General features: G+C 42.0%; 2 protein-coding genes across 2 annotated transcripts in view; one reads left to right on the top strand and one right to left on the bottom strand.

Annotated features, from left to right (window-relative positions):
- LOC101007196 (zinc finger protein 506) overlaps positions 1–27,653 on the bottom strand; it is a 504,157-nt gene that overhangs the window by 336,258 nt on the left and 140,246 nt on the right.
- On the top strand, positions 3,323–27,540 carry LOC108583334 (zinc finger protein 486-like). The gene is made up of 4 exons (XM_031660355.1): positions 3,323–3,759; positions 12,678–12,804; positions 14,624–14,719; positions 25,964–27,540. Exons 1-4 carry the CDS (start codon positions 3,730–3,732, stop codon positions 27,016–27,018), a joined length of 1,308 nt encoding a protein of 435 aa, XP_031516215.1. The 5' UTR covers positions 3,323–3,729; the 3' UTR covers positions 27,019–27,540.

Raw genomic sequence — 27,653 nt, 5'->3', positions numbered from 1 at the left:
AGGACTAGCCCAACAGGAAAATATCACACTTCTAAATATATATGCACCTAACACTGGAACTCCCAATTTATTAAACAATTACTACTAGACCTAAGAACTGAGATAAATGGCAACACAATGGGGAACTTCAATACTCTGCTGACAGCACTAGACAAGTCATCAAGACAGAAAGTCAACAACGACAACAAAAAAATGGACTTAAATTATACCCTAGAACAAATGCACTTGACAAATATTTACAGAACATTCCACCCAACGACCGCAGAATATACATCTTATTCATCAGCACATGGAACATTCTCCAAGATAGACATATGATAGGCCATAAAACTAGTCTCAATAAATTTAAGACAATCAAATTTATGTCAACTGCTCTCTCAGTCTACAGTGGAATAAAAGTGAAAGTTAACTCCAAATGAACCATGAAAACCATGCAAATACATGGAAATTAAATAAATACATGGAAATTAAATAAAAATAAAATTTAGGATCAACTTGTTTCTGAATGATTGTTGTATGAAATCAAGATGGAAATTTAAAAATTCTTTGAGTTGGACGATAATAATGACACAATCTATCAAAATGTCTGGGATATAGCAATAGTGGTGCTAAAAGGAAAGTTCACAGCATCAAGTGCCCACATCAAAAAGTTTGAAAGACCATAAGTAAACAATCTAAGATAATACCTCAAAGAACTAGAGAAACAAGAACAAGCCAAACCCAAACCCAGCAGAAGAAAAGAAATAACAAAGATCAGAGAAGAGCCCGATGGGGAGGGGTGGCTCTAGCCTCTGTGGTCCACCAGACTTAGCCTATCTTCCTGCTAGTTCTGAGGAAATCCAGCAGCTCAGTTGAGTGGATTTCCCCCCAGCAAAACATCCCCCCCCATCAAAGGACAGTCACAGTGCTTCAGTAAGTGGGTTCTGCTCCCTGTGCCACCCAACTGGATGAGACCCCTCAACAGGGGTCATCAGACACCCTATACACGAACTATTCTACCGGCATCAGTTTGGTGCCTCTTGAGGTCAGAGATTGCAGAGGAAGGAGCGAGCACTCCTCTTTGCTGTTCTCCAACCTCCTTGAGTGACAGCTCCAGGCACAGGACTGAACCAGATGAACAGGGTCTGAAGTGAACTGCTAGCAAACTGCAGCAGCCCTGCAGAAGAGGGACCTGACCATTGAAAGAAAAACAAACAGAAAGCAACAACAGCATCAACAAGAAAATAATGTACGCACAAAAACCTCATCCAAGGCTGCACATGGTGGCTCACACATGTAACCCAATACTTTGGGAGACTGAGGGGAGCAGAGCACTTGAGGTCAGGAGCTTGAGACTAGCCTGGCTAACATGGTGAAACCTCGTCTCTACTAAAAAATACAAAATTAGCCAGGCGTGGTGGTGCATGACTGTAGTTCCAGCTACTAGGTAGTCTGAGACATGAGAATCATTTGAACCTGGGAGGCAGAATTTGCAGTGAGCCATGATCATGCCACTGCACTCCAGCCTGAGCGACAGAAAGACTGTCAAAAAAAAAAAAAAAAAAAATCTAAGGGTCAAGCAGCCTCAAAGATCGAAACTAGACAAATTCACGAAGATGAGAAAGAATCAACAAAAAATCGTTGAAAGGCCACAGTGCCTCTTCTCTTCCAAATGATCAAAATGTCTCTTCAGAAAGGTGCAGAACTGGACAGAGGATGAGATGCATGAATTGACAGATGTAGGCTTCGGAAGATGGTTAATAACAAACTCTGCTGAGCTAAAGACACATGTTCCAACCCAATTCGAAGAAGTTAAGAACCTTGATAAAAGGTTAGAGGAACTGCTAACTAGAATAACCAGTTTGGAGAGGAACATAAATGACCTGATGGAGCTGAAATGTTTGGCATGAGACCCAGTCACGAGGGCCCTTTGCCAATGGGCTCAAGGAATACAAAAAGGTTAACTTGTTCTTCAATAACTAACATATAGGAATAGATTGAAAGAGAGATTTCTCTGAAACAATACTGGATGAATGCCTCGAGGGAGTCACACAACCTGTTCTGAGACTTGGTGACCATTCATTGTTTGTGTCCATGTTCAATTGAGTTCAAAATTAATATTTAAATTTTCCTCCACAAATTCCCCCCGCTTTTTTTTTGAGACGGAGTCTTGCTCTGTCGCCCAGGCTGGAGTGCAGTGGCACGATCTCAGCTCACTGCAAGCTCCGCCTCCCGGGTTCACGCCATTCTCCTGCCTCAGCGTCCCCCCTAGCTGGGACTACAGGCGCCTGCCGCCATGCCCGGCTAATTTTTTTCGGTATTTTTTTTTAGTAGAGACGGGGTTTCACCGTGTTAGCCAGGATGGTCTCAATCTCTTGACCTCGTGATCCTCCCGCCTCGGCCTCCCATAGTGCTGGGATTACAGGCGTGAGCCACCGCTCCCGGCCAAATTCCCCTGTCTTGATGAATGGGCTCTGTCTAGACAAAAGGCAAGGTAAATCCCTTAGGCTGTCACACAATCTCCGCCTCCTGGGTTCAAGAGATTCCCCTGCCTCAGCCTCCGGAGTAGCTGGGACTACAGGTGTGCGCACCAGCACACCCAGCTAATTTTTTGTATTTTTAGTAGAAATGGGCTTTCACCATGTTGGCTAGGCTGGTCTTGAACTCCTGACCTCAAGTTATCCGCCCACCTTGGACTTCCAAAGTCCTGGAATTACAGGTGTGAGCCACCGCGCCTGGTTCTAAATGATTTCTATTTCCTGTAACAATTTGAAATTACTTAAAGGTTGTTTCAAATTGAGAAAAATAAAAAGAATGTAGATAAAAATATAAAAAGTTACAAAATTACAAGAGATTATGAAATATATGTGTAAATCTCGAGCTGTCAAAAGTGACAAATTTGATTTATGTATAAGGTTTTATTAAAATTAGCTTTAGTATTGGGAATACATTATTATCAAAGTAAAAGTTGATTTTCTCTTGAACCAAAATTTTATGTATTATTAATATGACAGAAAAATACTTCTGTTCACCTTTTGAACACATTGAAAAAGAGAGTAAAAAAGATATAGAATTTTCCCATACTCGGGCCGGGCGCAGTGGCTCACACCTGTAATCCCAGCACTTTGGGAGGCCGAGACGGGCGGATCACGAGGTCAGGAGATCGAGACCATCCTGGCTAACACGGTGAAACCCCGTCTCTACTAAAAATACAAAAAACTAGCCGGGTGCGGTGGCGGGCGCCGGTAGTTCCAGCTACACGGGAGGCTGAGGCAGGAGAATGGCGTGAACCCGGGAGGCGGAGCTTGCAGTGAGCCGAGATTGCGCCACTGCACTCCAGCCTGGGCGATAGAGAAAGACTCCGTCTAAAAAAATAAATAAATAAATAAATAAAAATAAAAAGAACTTTCCCATACTCTAGGGTGGGCCTGGCTCAGCTCAGGGAGGAAGCCCTGCCTGAAAAGGCTTCAGCTTTCATCCCTCAGCCCAGCATCTGATCACATCTTCTGTCACTCAGCGGCTGAGTGGGCGGGGCCTTAAGCATTATCCAATCAGGGGCGCTGGGCTGGAAACCGTCCAATCAGGCAGGCAGCTGGAACAAAGAGGACGGCTTCCGGGTTTGGCGCGGCCTTTGTCTCTCGCTGCATCTGGAGCTCTAGGTTTCTTCTTCACTACTGTGTGTCCTCTGCTCTTAGAGGCGCAGCCTCTGTGGCCCTGTGTCCTGCAGGTATTGGGAAATCCACAGCCAAGATGACGGGACTCCCTGGAAGCCTAGGAATGGTGAGCGTGCCGGTTTGACATCCTGAGAGAGGGGAGGGACTGGTTGATGGGAAGTGGCTGTGGCTGCACTCAGGCCTCCCCGAAGTCAGCTCCACAGTCTGCTCCCTGAGTTCTCCTTGCCCAGCTCGGCCTCAGTCCCCTCCAGTCATAAGATGGCTGCGGCGCTGTCAGCCAGTCCGGGGCGTCCTGTCTCTTCCCTGCGCAGTGACTGTGCCCTGGCCTGGCGCCCTCTGGGCAGCGGCTCTGCACCCGCAGCTCCGGGTCTCTCCCAGATTGTCAGGAACCACGAGAAGGTCATCAGGGGAGATCTTGACTCGGGGTGCGCGTTCACGAATGGGAAGAGCTGTGGTCCTTGGGGTTCACAGTTTCTCTTTTCTCCTGTTAAAAATTTATGGGGCCGGGCGCGGTGGCTCACGCCTGTAATCCCAGCATTTTGGGAGGCGAAGGCGGAGGGATCACTTGAGGCAAAGGGTTGTCAGAGAAACTAAGTTCCTCTTCAAAGACTCAACTTCCTGGTCAGAAGTTGTAAAAGTTGTAAATCAACCCTACCCCTTCTTCCCCCTCTTCCGTTTCTCGCAAATCGCGCGTTTATCCTATTTGGAAAAAGTTTGGGTCTAAGGCAACCGGGATCAGCTTAGATTGTGCGGTCTGACCCCAGCCAATAGGGGAAGGACACAAAACCAAAAACTACCTTGGGGTTAAAAACCCCTTCCTGGTCGGGCGCGGTGGGTCAGACCTGTAATCCCAGCACTTTGAGAGGCCTAGGCGGACGGATCACGTGGTCAGGAGTTGTAGACCATCCTGGCCAGCATGGTGAAACCCCCTCCCTACTAAAAATACAAAAATTAGCCAGGTGTGGTGGCGGGCGCCTGTAATCCCAGTTACTTGGGAGAGTGAGGCATGAGAATTGGTTGAACCCAGGAGGAAGAGGTTGAAGTGAGCTGAGATCGCGCCATCGCACTTCAGCGTGCGGGACAGAGCAAGACTCCTCAAAAAAAAAAAAAAAAAAAAAAGTAAGAATCTTAAAATTTTCTTCCTTTATGTAAACACTGTGTTTAAGTAATTTCACTGGATTTTTCAAACAGTTTCAAGAACGAAGTGAATAACACTGACACGGAAATTAAAGCTTGAACCTGGTAATTCCAAGCTAAGGCTAATATGAAGCCTGCAAAAGGAGGGGTTTAAAAAAAATTTTTTTTTATTTTGACACGGAGTTTAGCTCTTATTGCCCAGGCTGGAGTGCAATGGTGTGATCTCGGCTCACCACAACCTCTACCTCCTTAGTTCGAGGGATTCTCCTACCTCAGCCTCTGGAGTAACTGGGATTCCAGGCATGCGCCTTCACGCCCGCCTAATTATGTGTGTTTACTAGGGATGGGGTTTCTCCATGTTGGTCAGGCTGGCCTCCAATTCCCAACCTCAGGTGATCCACCCGCATTGGCCTCCCAAAGTGCTGGGATTACAGGCTTGCGCCACCGCGACCGGCCAACAGGAGGTTATTAAAGGCCCAGTTAGTTTTTTCTGGGGAGCCTCCCTTGCAATTGTCCCAGCCTGCTCACCCCAGCTATGGAAGGAGCCTTTATCTTGAGAGAAGCTACAAAGCCCTGGAATGCTATGGCCCCACAGGCAAATGCAGTTAAGATTAAGGCGGAAGGAAACTGGGAGGGTCTTACTGATAATAAAGCTATTGTTTTGAGGCACTTTTTAGACTTTTTTTTTTTTTGAGACGGAGTCTGGCTCTGTCGCCCAGGCTGGAGTGCAGTGGCCAGATCTCTGCTCACTGCAAGCTCCGCCTCCCGGGTTTACGCCATTCTCCTGCCTCAGCCTCCCGAGTAGCTGGGACTACAGGCGCCCACCACCTCGCCCAGCTAGTTTTTTGTATTTTTTAGTAGAGAGGGGGTTTCACCATGTTAGCCAGGATGGTCTCGATCCCCTGACCTCGTGATCCGCCCGTCTCGGCCTCCCAAAGTGCTGGGATTACAGGCTTGAGCCACCGCGCCCGGCCACTTTTTAGACGTTTTAAGATAAAAAAGTTAGATTTACATTAAAAAATGAATTAGTATTGGAACAGGAGAAAGTACCAACTAATTATAAGCTCTCTGTGGCTTACAAAAATGTAGGCAGAAAAGGGCTTTCTTTCCTAGAGAGGAGCAAACAAGATTAGATAAAAGGTGGGAGGGGAATGGCAAATGGAGGGTGAAAAAGTCGTATTTTAGCTCAGAGAATGTCTTACCCTGAAACCAGCATGTTTTTAGGAAGGACGTAAAATGGGGTTGTATGTTGACTTAGACTGACGGTAGCCCAAAGTTCAGGAGCCTGAGGGAGGGAGATAAACTTAAATAAAGTTTGATTAATAAATATTTTATTTTAGGCCAGGCACGGGGGCTCATGCTTGTAATCTCAGCACCTTGGGAGGCCTAGGCAGGCCGATCGCCTGAGGTCAGGAGTTCGAGAACAGCCTGGGCAGCATGGTGAAACACGGTATCTACTAAAAATACAAAAATTAGCCGAGCGTCATGGTGGGCGCCTATAATGCCAGCTACTCGGGAGGCTGAGGCAGGAGTATTGCTTGAACCTGGGAGGTGAAGGTTGCAATGAGCAGTGAGTCGAGATGGCGCCACTGCACTCCAGCCTGGGCAGCAGAGTGAGACTTAATCACAAAAAGAAAAAAAAGAAAAGAAAAAAAAAGAAATTTGACCACTGAAGACAAATTCAGCTGATTTTTCTAATGAGAAAAAGGAGAAAATGTGCAGAGTGTGTGTCTGGCTGTGTGACAGGTGAGAAAAGACAGCACCATCTAAGTCATAATGGGAAGGGTGTTTCTTTCCATCACCTGTTCCTGGAGCACACAACAAATGGAGAATTTTATTAATCACAAATATTTTCCAGGATTATCTATGTGTTTCATCTTTCCCCATCTCTTTCTTTGTTGTATGCATTTCTTCCATTTGGCTTTTCCTGGGCTGCATCTTATATATTAAACCGGTAAATGTAACTACAGTGTTTCATTGAGTTCTGTGAATAGCTCTACCAAATTATTGAACTTCAGGGACATTTCAGGAGTCCCCAGTTTTCAAACATTAATTCAAAAGAATAGATGGGCCCCTAGGGTTTGTGACTGGCATCTGCAGTGAGGACAATGTTGTGGGACCAAGGGTCTGTGATGACTCTGGGTGGTTAGAATTCAAATGTTAGACAGTTTCTTTTAGGTGAGCTTAGAAAAAACAAAACTGGAAGTACCCCAGTTGCATAGAGAACAGAATTCTACATAAGGTCCTCACACTGCCTGAGACCTGATCAGATTCACACTTTTTGGAGGCTTTCTTTAGGTCTGACCCTACCCTGGAGTCTTGCCTCACAGAACTGATTAGAAGAGATCAGAGTTGGCCGGGCGCGGTGGCTCAAGCCTGTAATCCCAGCACTTTGGGAGGCTGAGACGGGTGGATCACGAGGTCAGGAGATCGAGACCATCCTGGCTAACACGGTGAAACCCCGTCTCTACTAAAAAATACAAAAAACTAGCCGGGCGAAGTGGCGGGCGCCTGTGGTCCCAGCTACTCGGGAGGCTGAGGCAGGAGCAAGAAGAATAAGTGAACCGGGGCCGAGGCTTACAGTGAGCTGAGATCCGTGTCAGCACTCCAGCCTGGTGATAGAAGCGAGACTCCGTCTCAAAAAAAAAAAAAAAAAAAAAAACAAAAGAAGAGATCAGAGTTTGGCTGTGAATCCTGCTGCCTTTCTAGGCTGGTGCTCACAATTTCCACAACTTCAAAAGCAGATGAATGGGAAAAATAAAGTATATTTTAGGGTCTTAGTTTTTAAATTTTCTGTTAAAACCAGTGCTTGCAGAGACATTCTGGTAGGCAACTTTTTTTCTATTCCTACAGATCCAGTAGCTGCTCCACAAGTCACAGAAAAGTAAATATAAACAATAAAATTTTCTCTAAGTTACCTTAAACTCTTCCTTTCTCTTTCATCTTTGTATATTTTGCTTTTATTCTTTACAGTGTTTAAAAAAAAAGTTGATGACAGAGAAACAGAAGAAGAAATAAAAATGCTGGGCCCTTTACCTAAATCCTAAAATGTATTAAATCCTTAGTACCAGCTTTCAGGGTATTATGAAAATTAAATCACATAATGTGTTATGCCCAGCAAAGTGCTCTGTATCATTCTCTTGAGCACAAAGTACCTGCTTAATAAACATTGCATTAGTATAGGTGTACATGTTGTTTTTTAAATAGACTTATTCTGACATTGCTGCCTTCAGTTCCTCTGTAAACTTTAAAGAGCCAGCAAAGAATATAAAACTTTAGGATGGAGATGGGTTGTCCCTATTTGTATCAGAAGTATTTGGTTGTGACAAGAGTGCTGAGTGTAAGGGACCCTGTGCTGTGCCTGCTTCACTAACTAATGCTAATAATGAGCCAGGGGGAAGCAACATCAGCATTGACGGGAAACTTGTTTAAAACACCCATCCATGGACCCTTTCCAAACCTGCAGAATCACATTACATAAAGTGGAGCCAAAATTACCAAGTGATTCATAAGCTCGTTAGAGCTTGAGAGGCAGTGCTTATCTTGGTGGTTATCAGCCCAGGCTTCTCATTAGGATCACATGGCCAATTTGCAGAAATCTCTTGTTCCCTCCCCACAGCTTCTGTTTATTCTGCGTGGAAGCATCCATATTATTTTAGTGAAGGGCCTCATGTGACTCTTAAGGTGAGACCAGAATCAGGTATGAGGGCTTCAAAATACATTCATGAGAGTTAAGTTCTACCTTTGCACTAAAGGGTGGTCACAGGGGCAGTTCTGTTTGGGTTTGGTACAGACAGGTCAGTGTGGCCCATAATTCCATTACTGGAAATTGCTGGTGTCTGTGGCAGGGAGAGCACCTGAGGACAGGAAAGGAGAAACTTATATTTCTGTCTTCGTGGAGCAGTTCATTGTTCCCTGAATCTCTTCTGTTTCAAAGGATGGAAATAGGTGGGTTTTTCTGTCTTTTTCTGCCAGTTGATGTCATGCCAGCAGGTAATCATGTGGTACTAACACCTTTTGCCGAGACCAGCTTGGTCGGGGAGACCCTAACCCAGGGGCGCTAGAGGAATTAAAGACACACACACAGAAATATAGAGGTGTGAAGTGGGAAATCAGGGGTCTCACAGCCTTCAGAGCTGAGAGCCCAAAACAGAGATTTACCCACAAAACCAGTCATTAGCATTGTTTCTATAGATATTAAATTAACTAAAAGTATCCCTTAAGGGAAACAAAGGGATGGGCTGAATTAATTGCAGCAGAAACACGCCCTTAAGACACAGATGGCTCAGGCTTCTGTTTGTGGCTTAAGAATGCCTTTAAGCAGTTTTCCGCCCTGGGCAGGCCAGGTGTTCCTTGCCCTCATTCCTGTAAACCCACAACCTTCCAGCTTGGGCCTTACGGCCATTACGGACATGTTACAGTGCTGCAGAGATTTTGTTTATGGCCACATTTTGTTTATGACTTGCTCCCAACACCTTTAAAGGCATGTTCTCAAGATGCAGGTTAATTTTTCCAGAGAATCTCATCTGAGAAGGAATTCTATTTGATTTCAAGTTTTAAATTGATCTGGTATTCATTACAGGCTCCCAATTGCATCTAAATAGATGTGAGAGTTGAAAGACCTATAAGGGGCTTCTCTCGCTTTACAATGTCTTATTATTTATTTATTTATTTATTTTTCCTCTGGTTGATGAAATGCCAGGGTAAAAGGGATAGCCAAATGGACTAAAGCACAAGTGCCACTCCAGTTATTCTGCAGAGTGCCCATTAAAGGTCCACCACAAATCGGCTCAGGGATGAACAAGGGCTGACTGATAAGCTCTTGAAAATTCTTAAGCTCACTGCTTCCCTTCAGGTCTCCAAGGAATGCTAAGTTTCCTCCCTGCCGTGAGAGACAGGAAGTGAACTTAGTGTTGGGAGACGGAAGCTGGATGGCCCTCCGGGGCTGACCACAGGGACCTCGAGATACAGCAGAGAGAACTTGGCATGACTTATTACTCCAGACTGTAGAATCCTGGAAAAGAGCTACCATGTAGCCCATGCCTGATCGACTGGAGGACCACCTTAGTGGAAGGGGGACAGTCAGGGCCTCTGGCCTGCCATGTGCACAAGCATAACAATTGCTTTTGTTTAATGTGCAGATGGAATATTTGATCCATTTCAACCAGGCATTTGCATCTTGGTATGTTGTCTTAATTGTCAAAGTTTGTTTTAAGTCTTTAACTTCCATGATCCTCTAGTAAAATGAATGTTTTATCACCTATTTTTATTAGTTTTTAGCCCAAAAAAGCTAAACACCATTTTATATTTAATAATGTTTTTTGTATGATTTTTGTACCAGATAAGCTAAATTTTACCTTTATATTAATGTGTTATTAATGTTAGATTTAATTTTAATAAAACCTTGTAGATATATTTATCTAATTTTTAATGTTTGACCACAAGGTAAGATTTTATAGACTCTTTTTAACCTTTTATAATTTTTGTTAGAGCAGGTTGATGCTTTAAGAAAAACCTGTTGTTGGCCGGGCGCGGTGGCTCAAGCCTGTAATCCCAGCACTTTGGGAGGCCGAGACGGGCGGATCACGAGTTCAGGAGATCGAGACCATCTCCTGGCTAACCGCGGTGAAACCCGTCTCTACTAAAATACAAAAAAATTAGCGGAGGCTGAGAGGTGGCGGGCGCCTGTACTCCCCAGCTGCACCGAGGGAGGCTGAGGCAGGGAGAATGGCGTGAACCGGGGCCGGGGCTTGCAGTGAGCTGAGATCGGCCACTGCACTCTCCAGCCCTGGGCAACAGAGCCAGACTCCGTCTCAAAAAAAAGAAAAAACCTGTTGCATTTTTACTTTAATGTCCAGTTCACAGAAAAATTGGATGATACCTTTTTAACTTTAGCTAATATGTTTAACACAGAATTTTCTTTACAATTAATGTTTTAAAACTTGCTTAAACTTTTAAAGCAATAATTTTTAAAATCTTTTAATGTAGGTAAAAATCCACATTTTTATGCCTACTTATAATCTTTTTACCATAGGTATATTTTGCTTTTTTTGTACAGCTTGCACATAAACTGTTTCTTCAATAGTACTCACGAGGCCTTATTACTTTTAAATTTTACAACTTTTTTGCATAAATTTTTTTTATAACTTTTTTTTCTTTTACGACTTTTGCAGACAATTTTTTTTTTTCTGTCGCCCAGGCTGGAGTGAGGTGGCGAGATCGCTCACTGCAAGCTCCGCATCCTGGTTTCACACCATTCTCCTGCGTCAGCCTCCTGGGTAGCTGGGACTACAGGCGCCTGCCACCACGCCTGGCTAATTTTTTGTATTTTTAGTAGAGATGGGGTTTCACTGTGTTAGCCAGGATGGTCTCGATCTCCTGACCTCATGATCTGCCCGTCTCGGCCTCCCAAAGTGCTGGGATTAAAGGCATGAGCCACCGCGCCCGGCCATAGACAATTTTTTGACATGTCTCAACTTTCTGACTTATTACATTTTTTTCTTTAAACAACCAGTAATTTATTTCAGGACAAGAATTTACCATATAAAATTCTTTTATATAAACCCTGCCTCCCCTCTTTTTTCCCTTTCTTGGAATTTTTTTTAACATAGTTCCTAGTGGGGTGGGCTTATTTGTGCCTGACCCATGCCTCTTCGAGACAATACACCACGCTCACACCACACGCACACCAGAAAGCAAAAAACAGGTAAAAAGGGCACACACACATTTCTGCAGTTTACACCAAACCAAAATCAAAACCAAAATCAGAGTATCCAGAAACCCAAGCCAGGTCAAAACCAAAATGAAAGTATCAAGCAATCCAAGTCAAGTCAAAAACAAAAACCAAAGTGCCAGTACAGGCCCACCGTGGATGATCAGGCCAAGCTTCTACTCAAATGGAGAAGGCACCAAAGTGCCAATAAAGGCACACCATGGGTGATCAGGGCACGCTTCCACTCAAATGAAGTGGGCAAGTTCCAAAGACTAGTCTTACCAAGTTTCAGATGTCTGGACTCCAAGTGCCAGTTCCTTCCGGTGTTCAGCCACTGTGTTAATCCTCTGCTCTGGCGAGGCATTCCACTGGGGCAATTGCCTACCTGGGAGTGCTCTTTAGATAGCGTCACTCAGTCTGGCCAGAGTACCCCACAGGGATGCTCCAAGGGCAGGCCTAAGCCTCCTAAGGGGCTGCCTCGGCCAGTGATTGATTTGAGCAACCAGGGGGTACGTGACAGGGGCTGCATGCACCAGTGATCAGAGTGAAACAGAACAGGGCAGGAAGTTTCACAGTGTTCTTCTATACAATGTCTGGAATCTATGAATAACATCAGTTTCTAAGTTATGAGTTGATTTTTAACTATTGGGTTTAGGCCAGGCAGGCCCAGGCCTGGTTTCAGGCCTGGTGCCGGGCTGCCTGCCTTTGGTTTTACTTCTTTGCTTTTTCTTAAAACAGGTACTGAGTATAAAACAATATAAAACAATATGAGAGGGTCTCTCTCTTTGCTCAAGTGTACATATTAAAGTTTGATAGGTGCCTTCTAACTCAACATGTCTTTTCCATCTGAAAAATATTCATAGCTGATTCTGTATGATGTAAATATAGCACTCAAAAATGTACATGTTCATGTTCATGCCCTTAATTTTATACTTTTTTATCTAGAAAAAATATCATATATGAACTAATGTTGTGGATCTTAGGCTGCCCTTTATTCTCAGAGTTGGAGAATATAATAGAGAATATTTTTGTGTTGAAAATTATTTTATTGGAGAATTTTAGTCAGTCCTATAAGTAAGAACCAGTTCTTTTTACTCTCCCATTTCACCTTAAATCAAATTAAAAATTCCACCAATGGCGACTTGGTAAAAAGTGTGTGTTTGTGTGTTTTTCAGGAACCATTGCAATTCAGAGATGTGGCCATAGAATTCTCTCTGGAGGAGTGGCATTGCCTGGACACTGCACAGCAAAATTTATACAGGGATGTGATGTTAGAGAACTACAGAAACCTGGTCTTCGTTGGTGAGGATAACTTAAATACATAATTCATAAAAGAAACCCTAAAAGTTTTATTTCTCTTTTTTGTGGAATGAATTTAGTACTTTATTCCTTGCATAAAAAGTTTCAGATGCCCTTTTTCCAGAAAATCTTCAGAATTTTTTTATTTAGAAAAGAATTTCTTCAAGATGTTTCATCTTAATCCAAACTTTCCACATTGCTGAGCTGAGCTTTATTCTTCACTCTAAATTAGTGGTAATTTCAGAATTTTAGTGGCTTAAAACATTGTTGCCCCCACCTGAAAATCTCATTGCCACCACCAATTTTTGATTGAGTAGTACCAGCTAGTAAATTTTAAAAGCCTACATGCAGGGCCGGGCGCAGTGGCTCATGCCTGTAATTCTAGCACTTTGGGAGGCTGAGGCGGGCAGATCACTTGAGGTCGGGAGTTTGTGACTAGCCTGACCAACATGTAGAAACTCCATCTCTACTAAAAACACAAAATGAGTCGGTCATGGTGGCATAGTCCTGTAATCCCAGCTACTCTGGAGGCTGAGGCAGGAGATTCCCCTGAATGCAGGAGGCAGAGATTTTGGTCAGTCGAGTTTGAGACATTGCACTCTAGCCTGGGCAACAAGGGCAAATACCACTGTAATTTTGATAGGAAGTTTATTGAATCTATAGATCACTTTGGATAATATGGCAATTTAAAAATCTATTTGGATCTTCTCTAATTTTCTGGGTTTTTTTTTTTTTTTTTGAGACGGAGTCTTGCTCTGTCGCCCAGGCTGGAGTGCTGTGGCCGGATCTCAGCTCACTGCAAGCTCCGCCTCCCGGGTTCCCGCCATTCTCCTGCCTCAGCCTCCCGAGTAGCTGGGACTACAGGCGTCCGCCACCTCGCCCGGCTAGTTTTTTGTATTTTTTAGTAGAGACGGGGTTTCACCGTGTCAGCCAGGATGGTCTCGATCTCCTGACCTTGTGATCCGCCCGTCTCGGCCTCCCAAAGTGCTGGGATTACAGGCTTGAGCCACCGCGCCCGGCCCCTGGGTTTTTTTTTTAAAGGTTTTTTTACCTTAGTAATTTTTTTCTAAGAAATTTATTATTTAATGCTATAGTAAATGAGACTTTTTCCTTTCTCTATTTTATCAGATAGTTTAAGTGTTTGAGACCATATACTTGTATGTTAATTTTATGTTTTGCTAATTTACTGAGTGTATTTGTCAGTTTATTTTATTTTATTTTATTTTATTTTTTTTTGAGACGGAGTCTCGCTCTGTCTCCCAGGCTGGAGTGCAGTGGCCGGATCTCAGCTCACTGCAAGCTACGCCTCCTGGGTTTATGCCATTCTCCTGCCTCAGCCTCCCGAGTAGCTGGGACTACAGGCGCCCGCCACCTCGCCCGGCTAGGTTTTTGTATTTTTTAGTAGAGACGGGGTTTCACCGTGTTAGCCAGGATGGTCTCGATCTCCTGACCTCGTGATCCACCCGTCTCGGCCTCCCAAAGTGCTGGGATTACAGGCTTGAGCCACCGCGCCCGGCCCATATTTGTCAGTTTAAAAGGTTTTAAAGTACTGTTTATGGTTTTTAAAGTACTGTTTATGGTTTTTAAAATGTAAGACTATGATCTACAAACAGAAACTTTTTACTTATTTTACTCCATCTCCAAAAGAAAAAGAAACCTACAAGTTGAAAGTATTTTCTAAATATTTAGAAATTTGTTATAAATTAGTATTTTGGTATGAATTTACTAGAATATTTTATTACATGCTTTCTGCTGAGCACATTACTAGCTTGTAATTGGAAAATATAAGCAAGATTCATGCTATTTATTTTTAATGAAACAGGTATTGTTGTCTCCAAGCCAGACCTGATCACCCGTCTGGAGCAAGGAGAAAAGCCTTTGACTGTGAAGAGACATAAGATGACTGCCAACCCCTCAGGTAGGTGCGAGTGAAAATGAATACAACAGATGATACAGATAAGGGTCCCAAGGTCAAAGAGAAAGCTAGCCCTTAAAATGTGATCTGGAAAGCTGTGTTCCAAAGGAAATAGTTTCTGGGCAGCTGTATTGATTGATTGATTGATTTTATTTAATTTTTCTCTCACAAAGGGACATCTTCTGTCTCATGCTTTTAAATTCTCTAAGAATTCTACTATTCTTTCTATGAGCTTCCTTCAAGTTCACAGTGAGAGCCAAATTCTTCTTTATGGTACCTAAGAGACTGCAGCTGCTTTTCCATTGTTTTGGGGACACACAAATATCTGCGTGATTTCAAGAAACTAAAACTGTTTTTTAAGTTGTCTTTTTGCATCAGATCTGAAATGTGTGAGAGTATTAGTTTTTGTTGCATTTTTGGTCATTTTTTCTGCACAGTCCATTCTGTTTTTATTACCAGATAGTCTTGAAATATAGTTTGAAATTGTAAGTATGATATCCTTCTGCTTTGATCTTTTTCCTCAAGATTGCTTTGGCTATCAAAGTTATTTTAGTTTCATTTAACTTTTAGAAATGTATTAGAACTATTACTATGAAAAAAATACCACTGCAATTTTGATAAGTTTATTGAATCTATAGATCACTCAGGATAATGTGGCAATTTTAAAATTTATTTGAATCTTCTCTAATTTTTCATAGTTCTTTTTTTTTTTTTTTGAGATGGAGTCTTGCTTAGTTGCCAGGCTGGAGTGCAGTGGCGCAATCTCTGCTCACTGCAACCTGTGCCTCCTGGGTTCAAGCTATTCTCTGCCCCAGCCTCCCAAATAGCTGAGATTACAGGTGCCCACCACCTTGCTCAGCTAATTTTTTTTTTGTGGAGATGAGATTTCACCATGTTGGCCAGGCTGGTCTTGAACTCCTGACCTCTTGATCCACTCACCACGACCTCCCAAAGTGGTGGGATTTCAGGCGTGAGCCACCCCTCCTGGCCCATAGTTTTTTTATTGTAAAGATTTTTTACCTCCTTGGTTAATCTTTTTTTGAGAAAGTTACTACTTAATGCTATAGTAAATAAAAATTTTTTCTTCCTCTATTTTATCAGATAGTTTAAGTGTATGAGACCATACATATGCTTGTATGTTAATTTTATATTTTGATAATTTACTGAGTGTATTTATCACTTTAGACAGGTTTTAATGTACTGATATTTAAATATAAGATTGTGTGATCCACAAACAGCAACTTTTTACTTATTTTTCTTTAATTTCAATGGTTTTTTTCTTTGATTAATTCTTCTTTCACATGCTTCCAGTGCTACATTAAAATAGAAACATTGACAATGGACACAACATAGTTTTGTATTGGTGCCTAAATTTGATGGCGCAAACACCTCTTCAAGTTTTTATAAACTGATTTTAGAAGGTAAAGATCTTTTGTTGGGCCCTTAGGGTGATGAGATGCCCTCTGAATTGTAGTGAGGAGGGATTGTAGATTGGTCACAAGGCTGCTGGGTCTGCACTAGGGTCCACCTTTAGTTAGCTTGTTACAGGGTCTTGGGACCACCCAAGAAAACTACCCAATAATATTCTCATTTTATTTTTGGACAGACTGCATATCCTTCAGGGCTTTGCTCCATAGGGAAGACACTAGCGCATGTTTTTGTAGTCCGGTCTGCATATGGTGGGCCTTATGTCTGGATGTCGATGAGTGTGGCTTTTATTGAATACCAGAGAGCATTCCCTCAGATAACTGGGTGGGTTTCTTGGTTTCTTTTTTTTTTTTTTTTTGAGATGGAGTCTTGCACTGTTGCCCAGGCTGGAGTGCAGTGGCACAATCTTGGCTCACTGCAAGCTTCGCCTCCTGGGTTCACGCCATTCTCCTGCCTCAGCCTCCCAAGTAGCTAGGACTACAGGCGCCCGCCACCATGCCCGGCTAATTTTTTTTGTACTTTTAGTGCAGACGGGGTTTCACCATGTTAGCCAGGATGGTCTGGATCTCCTGACCTCGTGATCCGCCTACCTCGGCCTCCCGAAGTGCTGGGATTACAGGCGTGAGCCCCCGCTGCTGGCAACTGTGTAGGTTTCTATATAGGCACAACTGACCTAAACTTTATCTTGTCTAAGTGAGTAGTCATGGAGATAGTCTTTTTTTCACCATGTGTTTAATGATGAACATATATTTCCTTTTGTGAGAGAAACGCTTCTTTTATTTGAAGGTCATTTTCAAAAAGATTTGTAATTCTGGTTTTGGTTTTTTTTTTTTCAGTTTTCTTTAAAAAAAATTGTTTTAAAAACACATAACATAAAATTTACCGTCTTAATTCAATCGTACATTTTCAGGGCCAGGCATGGTTGTGGCTCCCATCTGTAATCCCAGGATTTTGGGAGGCCAACACAGGAGGATCTCTGAAGCCCAAAAGTTTGAGACTGGCCTGGGGAAGATATGGAGACCCCTCTCTATAAAAATAATTTAATAATTGCCAGGCATGGTGGTGTGCAGCTGTGGTACCTGCTACCTGGGAGATTGAGGGGGAGTCAAAGTTGTGCCACTACATTTCAGTTTGAATGACAGAGTGAGACCCTGTCTCAAAAAAAAAAAAAAAAAAAAAAAAAGCTATTCATTTCAGGCATGTTAAGTATATTCTCATTGTTATGTAAAAGACTTCTAGACACTTTACATCTTGTAAAACTAAAGCTCAATACCCATTAAGTAACAACTGCTCATTTTACCCTCTCTCTAGCCCTTGACAGACAAACCTTCCACTTCCTGTTTTTATGATTTGACTACTTAAGATATCTCATATAAGTGGTATCATATGGTATCGATAATTTTGTTACTGGATTAATTCAAATGACATAATATTCTCAGTGTTCATCTTAAAATGTGACAAGATTGTTCTTTTCAAGGTGGAATAATATTCCATTGTATGTATATATTACATATTTTGATATGTTTATAAATCAAGAGACATCTGAGTTGCTTCAGTCTTTTGGCTTTTGTGAATACTGGTGCAATAAACATGGATATTCAAATATGTCTTCCAGGTCCTGTGTTGCTTTTTTTTTTTTTCTTTCTTTCCTTCTTTTTTTTTTCTTGAGAAGGAGTCTTGCTCTATTGCCCAGGCTGAAGTGCAGTGGTGTGATCTCAGCTCACTGAGACCTCTGCCTCCTGGGTTCAAGCAATTCTCCTGCTTCAGCCTCCCAAGTAGCTGGGATTATAGGCGCCCAGCTAATTTTTTATATTTTTAGTAGAATGGGGTTTATTATGTTGGCCAGGAAGAAGGTCTCGAACTCCTGACCTCAGGTAGTCTGCCCACCTTGGCCTCCCAAAGTGCTAGGATTACAGGCTTGAGCCACTGGGCCTGGCCTGTGTTACATATTTTGTATATAGATATAATAAGTGAGGAACATTTATAACATTTTTAAATAATAGCTGCATCTTTGTTTTCCAGCAGCAAGCAACATGGGTTTCATTTTTATTGCAACATTAACAAATTAGGAGTTTTTAAAAAAATTTACAGTGGCCATTCTAATGGATATGAGGTGATTTTGTTTGTCATTGTGTGTTTTTTTTTTTATTTCTCTACAAATCAGTATTTTTGTGCATTCTTTCAAATGCTTTTTCCCATTTGTGTAGTTTTTTGATGAAATTTTTTTTGTTCATTTCTAAATCAAGTTATTCAACTTTATTGTTTAAAGAGTTGTTTATTTATTGTGATTATTAACTTCCTTCACATGAAATTTGCAAATGTTTTCATCCATTTTTTAAGGGAGGTTGCCACTTTGGAATTTTCTTTTGATGTATAGAAATTTTGATGTCTAGTGTAGTCAAACTTTTCTGTTCTTGTATTTGTTGCTCATGCATTTAATGTCATATCTAAGAAAATGGTGCCAAGACCAATGTCGTGTTTTTTTCCTGTATTTTTTCTTTCTTTCTTTTTTTTTTTCTTTTCGGTGAGACTCAGATTTACTCTTTTTTCCCAGGCTGGAGTGCAATGGCACGATCTCGGCTCACCGCATCCTCCGCCTCCGAGGTTCAGCCGATTCTCCTGCCTCAGCCTCCCAAGTAGTTGGGATTACAGGCATGTGCCACCATGCCCAGCTCATTTTGTATTGTTAGTAGAGATGGAGTTTCACCGTGTTGCCCAGGCTGATCTTGAACTCCTGACCTCAGGTTATCTGCCCGCCTCTGCCTCTCAAAGTGCTGGGATTACAGGTGTGAGCCACTGCGCCTGGCTTTCCTGTATCTTTTCTAATAGACTTGTTAGTTATGTCTAAGTATTTTGTTTAAAATATATTTTTGGGCTGGTAGCAGTGGCTCACGCCTGTAATCCCAGCACTTTGGGAGGCAGAGGTGGGAGGATCACGAGGTCAGGAGATCGAAACTATCCTGGCTAACATGGCGAAACCCTGTCTCTACCAAAAATACAAAAAAAATTAGGCGGGCGTCTGTAGTCCCAGCTACTCGGGATGCTGAGGCTGGAGAATGGTGAACCCGGGAGGCGGAGCTTGCAGGGAGCCAAGATCGCGCCACTGCACTGGAGCCTGGGCGACATGGCAGGACTCCGTCTCAGAAAATGTGTATATATATATTTGTATCATTCAAGAAAATAATCCAACTTTATTTTATCAGTGTTGATATTCAGTTTTCACCATCATTTTTTGAAGAGATTACTTTTCTCTATTTTGTACTCATGGCAACTTTTTGAAAGATCATTTTATCATATGCAGAAGGGTTCATTTCTGAGCTCTCTGTTCTGGTCTTTCATCTGTTTATCTTTGTGTCAGTATCACATTGTTTATGTTACTGTAGCTTTTAACTGTAGGTTGTATTGACATCTGTGAAGAATAAAATTTTTTGACCCCTGAGCGAGAATATGTTGAAGAGTGCGTTTTATATTCACATATTTTTGAATTTGCCAGTTTGCCTTTTGCTTTTAATTCCTAGTGTCATTCAATTTTTGTTAGAAAACACATAATGTATAATTTTAGTGTTTTAAAATTGATTTATTGTTATTTTAAGACAAGATCTTACCGACACCGAGGCTGGAGTGCTGTGGCATATTTTTGGCTCACTATAGCCTCAGCTTCCTGGGCTCAAGTGATCCTTTCACCTTTGTTTTGTGAGTAGCTTGGACTACAATCGTGCACTACCATGTCTGGTTAATTGTTTGCTTGTTTGTAGTGTTGGGATCTCACTATGTTGTCCAGGCTGGTCTCAAACTTTTGTCCCTAATGGATTCTCTTACCTAGGTCTCCCAAAGTGTTAGGATTATAGGCAAGATCCACTGCACCCACACCCAGTCAGTACTTTTAAATTTAATAAAACTTGGTATGTGTCCTAACAGAATATACCAGATGCAAGCAAGAATATTGTGTATTATCTTGGTTTTGACTGGAGAGTTTTGCATGTGTCTGTGAAGCCTAGTTGGTCTATAATATATATATATATATTTTTTGAGACGGAGTCTCTCTCTATCGCCCAGGCTGGAGTGCAGTGGCCGGATCTCGGCTCACTGCAAGCTCCGCCTCCCGGGTTTACGCCATTCTCCTGCCTCAGCCTCCCGAGTAGCTGGGACTACAGACGCTCGCCACCTCGCCCGGCTATTTTTTTGTATTTTTTTACTAGAGACGGGGTTTCATCAGGTTAGCCAGGATGGTCTCGATCTCCTGACCTAGTGATCCGCCCGTCTCGGCCTCCCAAAGTGCTGGGATTACAGGCTTGAGCCACTGCGCCCGGCCTGGTCTATAATATTATTTGCATGTCCATGTTCTCCAGACCTCATGCTGCAAAATGAATCCTCAATGTTGGATGTGGGATCTGGTGGGACATGTTTGTGTCATGGAGGCAAATTGCTCATGAATGGCATGGTACATTCTCTTTGTAACCAAAAGTTTACACTCAATAATTCAATGACAGCTGGTTCATTAAAAGAACCTGGCTCCTTCACCTCACACTTCCTCTGTCTCTTACCATATAGTATGTCCAGTTACTCTTTACCTTCCATCATGATTGTAAGTTTCCTGAGACCCTCACCAGAAGCAGATGCTGGCACACACTTCTTATAGTCTGCCAAACCGTGAGCCACATAAATTATTTTTCTTTAAAAATTATGCACTCTCAAGTATTCCTCTGTATGCAAAATAATATGGTCTATAATGTTTCCTAAGTTTTCTGTTTCTCATTTTTTCTCTGAATTTTCTATTTATTATTGCAAATGGGGTCTTGATGTCTACAATTATTATGTTGCTATGTATGTCTTGCTTCACTTTTGTCAGTATTTGCTTTTTATATTTTGGAGCCCTGATGCTATGTACACATATACATATAGATAGATAAATAATATAGTTACAGATTCCTTGTAAATTAACTCACTTTGCCATAATATAATATCATTCTTTATCTAATGGTAGTACTTGACCTATAGCATATTATGTCTAATACAATCATGACCACCTCACTCAATTGTGGTTACTATTTTTTTTTTTTTTTTTTTTTTTGAGACGGAGTCTCACGCTGTCGCCCAGGCTGGAGTGCAGTGGCGCGATCTCGGCTCACTGCAAGCTCCGTCTCCCGGGTTCACGCCATTCTCCTGCCTCAGCCTCCTGAGTAGCTGGGACTACAGGCGCCCGCCACCGCGCCCAGCTAATTTTTTGTATTTTTAGTAGAGACGGGGTTTCACCGTAGTCTCGATCTCCTGACCTTGTGATCCGCCCGCCTCGGCCTCCCAAAGTGCTGGGATTACAGGCGTGAGCCACCGCGCCCGGCATGTGTGGTTACTATTTTTATGAAATACACATTTTTTTCCTTCTGTTACTTTCAGCCTATTTGACTCAATGCTACAATGAATCTCTTGTATGCAGCATACTGTATGCTTTTAAAGAAACCACCGAGGCATTCTATAGCTTTTTTTAAAAAATGTATTTATTTATTTTGAGATGGAGTTTCACTCTTGTTGCCCAGGCTGGAGTGCGATGGCGTGAGCTCACTGCAACCTCCGCCTCCCGAGTTCAAGCAATTCTCCTGCCTCAGCCTCCCGAGTAGCTGGGATTACAGGCACCTGTCACCACACCCGGCTAATTTTTTTGTATTTTCAGTAGAGACGGGGTTCCACCATGATGGCCAAGCTCGTCTTAAACTCCTGACCTCAGGTGATCTGCCTACCTCTGCCTCCGAAAGTGCTAGGATTACAGGCATGAGCCACCACGCCCGGCCTCATTTAATTTTGAGATAGGGTCTCTGTCACGATTCACTGCTGCCTCAAACCTCCAAAACTCAAGATGATCCTTTCATTCCTTAGCCTCCTCAAACAGCTGGGATTACAAGTATGTGCCGATCACCATGTCAGGCTAGGTTTTTTGTATTTTTTGTAGAGACAGAGTTTTGCCCTGTTAGCCCAGGCTGGCCTTAAACTCACGGGATCAATTGATTCAGCCTACCTTGGCCTTCCAAAGTCGCTAAGCATTACATTTGATTTTATTAAGTAGTTTAATTAATTCATATTTACAATGATTAAAGAAATGAAGTTGTTATTACTGGTTAGATTGTTATTTTATGTGTTTCTAGTAGTTATATTCTTCTCATCTCCTGTTTTACTTTCTTAATTTTCATTTAATTTTGTACTGTCATGCTTTCATTATTTTTTTATCTCCTTTTGCATACTTTCTATAAATATTACCTTTGTAATCATCTTGAAAACTGGAGATTGCCGGCCGGGCGAGGTGGCTCAAGCCTGTAATCCCAGCACTTTGGGAGGCCGAGACGGGCGGATCACGAGGTCAGGAGATCGAGACCATCCTGGCTAACACGGTGAAACCCCGTCTCTACTAAAAAATACAAAAAACTAGCGGGGCGAGGTGGCGGGCGCCTGTAGTCCCAGCTACTCAGAAGGCTGAGGCAGGAGAATGGCGTAAATCCGGGAGGCGGAGCTTGCAGTGAGCCGAGATCCGGCCACTGCACTCCAGCCTGGGCAACAGAGAAAGACCCCGCCTCAAAAAAAAAAAAAAAAAAAAAAAAAGAAAAAGAAAACTGGAGATTATATACATCTTAAAATTAAAACAATATATTTCAATCTCATAACTTCAGTTGAATACAAAAACTGTGCCTCTATATTTTACAGTTTGTTATTCATATAAAAATTATTTATATGGTATATCTATTATCAGATTTATGCAGATTTACATATTGTTTCTTATATTTTATAAAATCACTTTAAAAGTTTTTATGTACCATCTTTTTTTTTTTTTTTTTTTTTTGAAACTGAGTCTCTATTGCCCAGGTAGTACAATTTTGCTGATGGCATTATTCCCATTTGACAGCCTTTTTTTTTTTTAATAACTTTAGCAATATCACAGTTTTTTTCTGAGGTGCAAAAATGTTTTAAATAAATTCACTGGTGTCGGGCGCAGTGGCTCATGCCTGTAATCCCAGCATTTTGGGAGCCCGAGGCGGGCAGACCACCTGAGGTCAGAAGTTCGAGACAAGCCTGGCTAACATGGTGAAACCCTGTTTCTACTAAAAAAGAAAAAATTAGCCAGGCATGGTCGCGCACGCCTGTAATCCCAGCTACTCGTGAGGCTGATACAGGAGAATCGCTTGAACCCTGGAGGCGGAGGATGCAGTGAGCTGAGGTTACATCATTGCACTCCAGCTTGGGCAACAAGAGTGAAACTCTGTCTAAAAAAAAAAATTCACTGGTTATCTCATGTGACTATGCTTATAAATGGAACATCATTATGTGATTTTTGAAATTTTGTTTATATGTGTGTTTATTATAAATATATTTGTGTGTATCTAAGTTTGTTTATACAGTTTTTCATGTTTACATCATATTTTCTTTTAATAAATTTTTCAGTTAATTTTTTGTATTTTTTATATCCACAATTTTTGGTTTTTTGGTATTTTAGTATTTCTTTTTATTCTCATTTTTCTGATTTTCAGTAGTTGTCTGGGTTTCTCTTTTTTTTTTCTTATACAGAGTCTTTTTCTGTCACCAAGGCTGGAGTGCAGTGGTGTGATCTCAGCCAGGCTGATCTTGAACTGCTGACCTCAAATGATCCACCCACCTCAGCCTCCTAAAGTGCTGGGTTTACAGGCATCAGCCACCATGCCTGGCCTTTTTTATTTTATTTTTGAGACAGTGTTCCTCTGTTGCCCAGGCTGCAGTGCAGTGGTACAGTCTCCACTCACTGCAACCTTCCCCGCCCAGGTTCAAGCAATTCTCCTGTGTCAGCCTTTCAAGTAGCTGGGATTACAGGCACATACCACCATGCCCAGCTAATTTTTGTATTTTTAGTAGATACAGGGTTTCACCATGTTGGCCAGGCTGGTCTCAAACTCCTGACCTCATGTGATTTTCCCACCTTGATCTCCCAGTGTGTTGGGATTACAGGAATGAGCCACCAACACTGGGCTGTTCAATTCATTTGGAATTTTAAAAATTACTTTATATACTTTTTGTGGATGCTTTTGAAAATTTTATAATTTTTTTGATGGGGCCATGTTGTTTTAATATTTGGTATACATTACAATCTTTGATAGAGATTTGGAAATTAACAAAAAGCTACCTGTTACAATCTTTTTAATATAGCTTTGTCCTGGTGTAGTCTGAAATCAATTGTCTTGGCTAGAGATTCTGGGAATTTCTCAAAAATGTTTTTAGGATAAATCTTGTCTAAAATTTTGTGCTTATTGTTTAGTCAAATCAGCTTATTTGTATTTCTTCTTATTTTTTTTTTTTTTTTTTCAGAGAGAGACTGCGTCTTGCTCTGTCGCCCAGGCTGGAGTGCAGTGGCGCGATCTCGGCTCACTGCAAGCTCCACCTCCCGGGTTCACGCCATTCTCCCGCCTCAGCCTCCGAGTAGCTGGGACTACAGGCGCCCGCCACCACGCCCGGCTAGTTTTTTGTATTTTTAGTAGAGACGGGGTTTCACCATGTTAGCCAGGATGGTCTCGATCTCCTGACCTCGTGATCCACCCGCCTCGGCCTCCCAAAGTGCTGGGATTACAGGCTTGAGCCACCGCGCCCGGCCGTATTTCTTCTTAATAGTAATCACTTGCTATCACTTGCTACACCCATTCCCTGTTTGGGGTACTGCAGTTTCTCTGCTTCTCTATAATTTACCTTTAGATGCAGCAAACTGTCATTCCAATGTATATCACCATTGTTTTCAGCATTTTATGTCATGGGACACATTATCTGGTGTCTAAAAAAGCCCCTAGAAGACAGAAATAAAGATGTATGCACCAATGTACATACATTGTTTTTTAAAAAGGAAACCAGGAGTTGGCGCAATTTACATTTTTGTGTGTGTGTGTGTGAGACAGAGTCTCACTCTTACCCAGTCTGGAGTGCAGTGGCATGATCTTTGCTCGCTACATTGTCTACCTTCACAGTTGAAACAATTCTCCTGCCTCAGCCTCCAGAGTAGCTAGGATTACAGGTACCTGTTACCACGCCTGGCTAATTTTTTTTGTATTTTAGTAGAAATGGAGTTTTACCGTGTTGTTCAGGCTGGTCTCAAACTCCTGACCTCAGATGATCCTCCTGCTTTGCCCTCCCAAACTGCTGGAATTACAGGCATGAGGCATGAGCCATTATGCCTTGTTGGCAATTTATTCTATTATTATTATTTTTTTGAAACAGAGTCTCGCTTTGTCGCCCAGGCCAGAGTGCAGTGGTACAATCTTGGCTTACTGCAACCTCCGCCTCCTGGATTTAAGAAATTCTCATGCCTTGGCCTCCTGAGTAGTTGGGATTACAGTTGCCGATGACCATGACTGGCTAACTTTTTGTAATTTTAGTAGAGATAGGTTTCACCATCTTAGTCAGGCTGGCCTTGAACTCTTGACCTCAAGTGATTCACATCAGCCTCCCATAGCGCTGGCATTACAGACGTGAGCCACTGCACCAGGTTGGCAATTTACTTTTAAAGGCACAATGTTATGCTGGGGAGCAAGAAGAGCTGTTGCAGATAAGTAACAGACTTTTCTTTATCTTCTTTGTGACTGTTTGCTTTATGCTCACCCGGGGCCTTTCACACACTTAACTCATTTATAAATTTTTCACAAATGTATTTAGGGCAGTATGTTTTTGTTACATTTATATGTCCAGGAAGAAATTACAGCTTGAGGTATTTTGCTATGTCATCTTGCTTATGTAGTTTTTATAACTTTATAGGTTAGATTTGTAAAGTGTATTTATCTGAGTCTACCAATTGAAGTAATGTGTTTTTGTTGTTTCTTTCAGTTGTGTGTTCTCATTTTGCCCAAGACCTTCAGCCAGAGCAGAGCATAAAAGATTCTTTCCAAAAAGTGATACTTAGAAAATTTGAAAAACGTGGACATGGCAATTTACAGTTTAAAAAAGGCTGTGAAAGTGTGGATGAGTGTGAGGTACACAAAAGAGGTCACAGTGGACTTAACCAATGTTTGACAACTACCCAGAGCAAAATGTTTCAATGTGGTAAATATGTGAAAGTCTTTCATAAATTTTCAAATTCAAAGAGACATAAGAGAAGACATACTGAAAAAAAAACTTTGAAATATGTAGAATGTGACAAAGATTTTAACCAGCCCTCAACCCATACTACACATAAAAAAATGGATACTGGAGAGAAACCCTACAAATGTGAAGAATGTGACAAAGCCTTTAAGTACTTCTGTACCCTTACTACACATAAAAAAATTCATACTGGAGAGAAACCATACAAATGCGAAGAATGTGGCAAAGCCTTTAAGTACTCCTATACCCTTACTACACATAAGATAATCCATACTGGAGAACAGCCCTACAAATGTAAAGAATGTGGCAAAGCTTTTAACCATCCTGCAACTCTTTCTTCACATAAGAAAATTCATACTGGCGAGAAACCATACAAGTGTGATAAATGTGGCAAAGCCTTTATTTCATCCTCAATCCTTCGTAAACACGAGAAGATTCATACGGGAGAGAAACCCTACAAATGTGAAGAATGTGACAAAGCCTTCACCCGTTCCTCACACCTTACTATGCATAGGATCATTCATACTGGAGAGAAGCCATACAAATGTGAAGAATGTGGCAAAGCTTTTACATGGTCTGCAGGCCTCCATAAACATAGGAGAACTCATACTGGAGAGAAACCCTACAAATGTGAAGAATGTGGCAAAGCCTATACTACATCCTCAAATCTAACGGAACATAAGGCAGCTCATACTGGAGAGCAACCTTACAAATGTAAAGAATGTGGCAAAGCTTTTAACTGGTCCTCAGACCTTAATAAACATAAGAGAATTCATATTGGACAGAAACCAAGAATGTGACAAAGCTTTATTTTTTTATTATTATTTATTTATTTTTGTTTGAGAGCGAGTTTCGCTCTTGTTCCCCAGGCTGGAGTGCAATGGTGCAATTTTGGCTCACCACAGCCTCCACCTCCTGGGTTCAAGCGACTCTCCTGCCTCAGCCTTCCTGAGTAGCTAGGATTATAGGCATGCGCCACCACACCTGGCTAATTTTGTATTTTTAGTAGAGACGGGGTTTCTCCATGTTGGTCAGGCTGGTCTCAGACTCCTAACCTCAGGTGGTCTGCCTGCTTTGGCCTCCCAAAGTGTTGGGATTACCGGCATGAGCCACTGTGCCTGGCCGACGAAACTTTTTAAGGAAGTTCTTAACCCTTATTACGCGTAATTCATACTGGACAGAAACCCTACAAATGTGAAGAATGTGGCGAAGCCTATAACAAGTTCTCAGTTCTTTTATTTTTATTCATTTATTTATTTTTTGAGATGCAGTTTCACTCTTGTGACCCAGGCTGGAGTACAATGGTACAATCTCAGCTTACTGTGACCTCTGCCTCCTGGGTTAAAGCCATTCTCCTTCCTTAGCCTCCTGAGTAGCTGGGATTATAGGTGCCCACCACCACGCCCAGCTCGTTTTTGTATTTTCAGTAGAGACA

This window comes from Papio anubis, chromosome 20 (genome assembly GCF_008728515.1).
Source record: "Papio anubis isolate 15944 chromosome 20, Panubis1.0, whole genome shotgun sequence".
In the NCBI taxonomy this organism is placed as follows: Eukaryota; Metazoa; Chordata; class Mammalia; order Primates; family Cercopithecidae; genus Papio; species Papio anubis.
The sequence above is the reverse complement of the archived record's forward strand: the minus strand, read 5'-3'. Positions and strand labels throughout refer to the sequence as shown.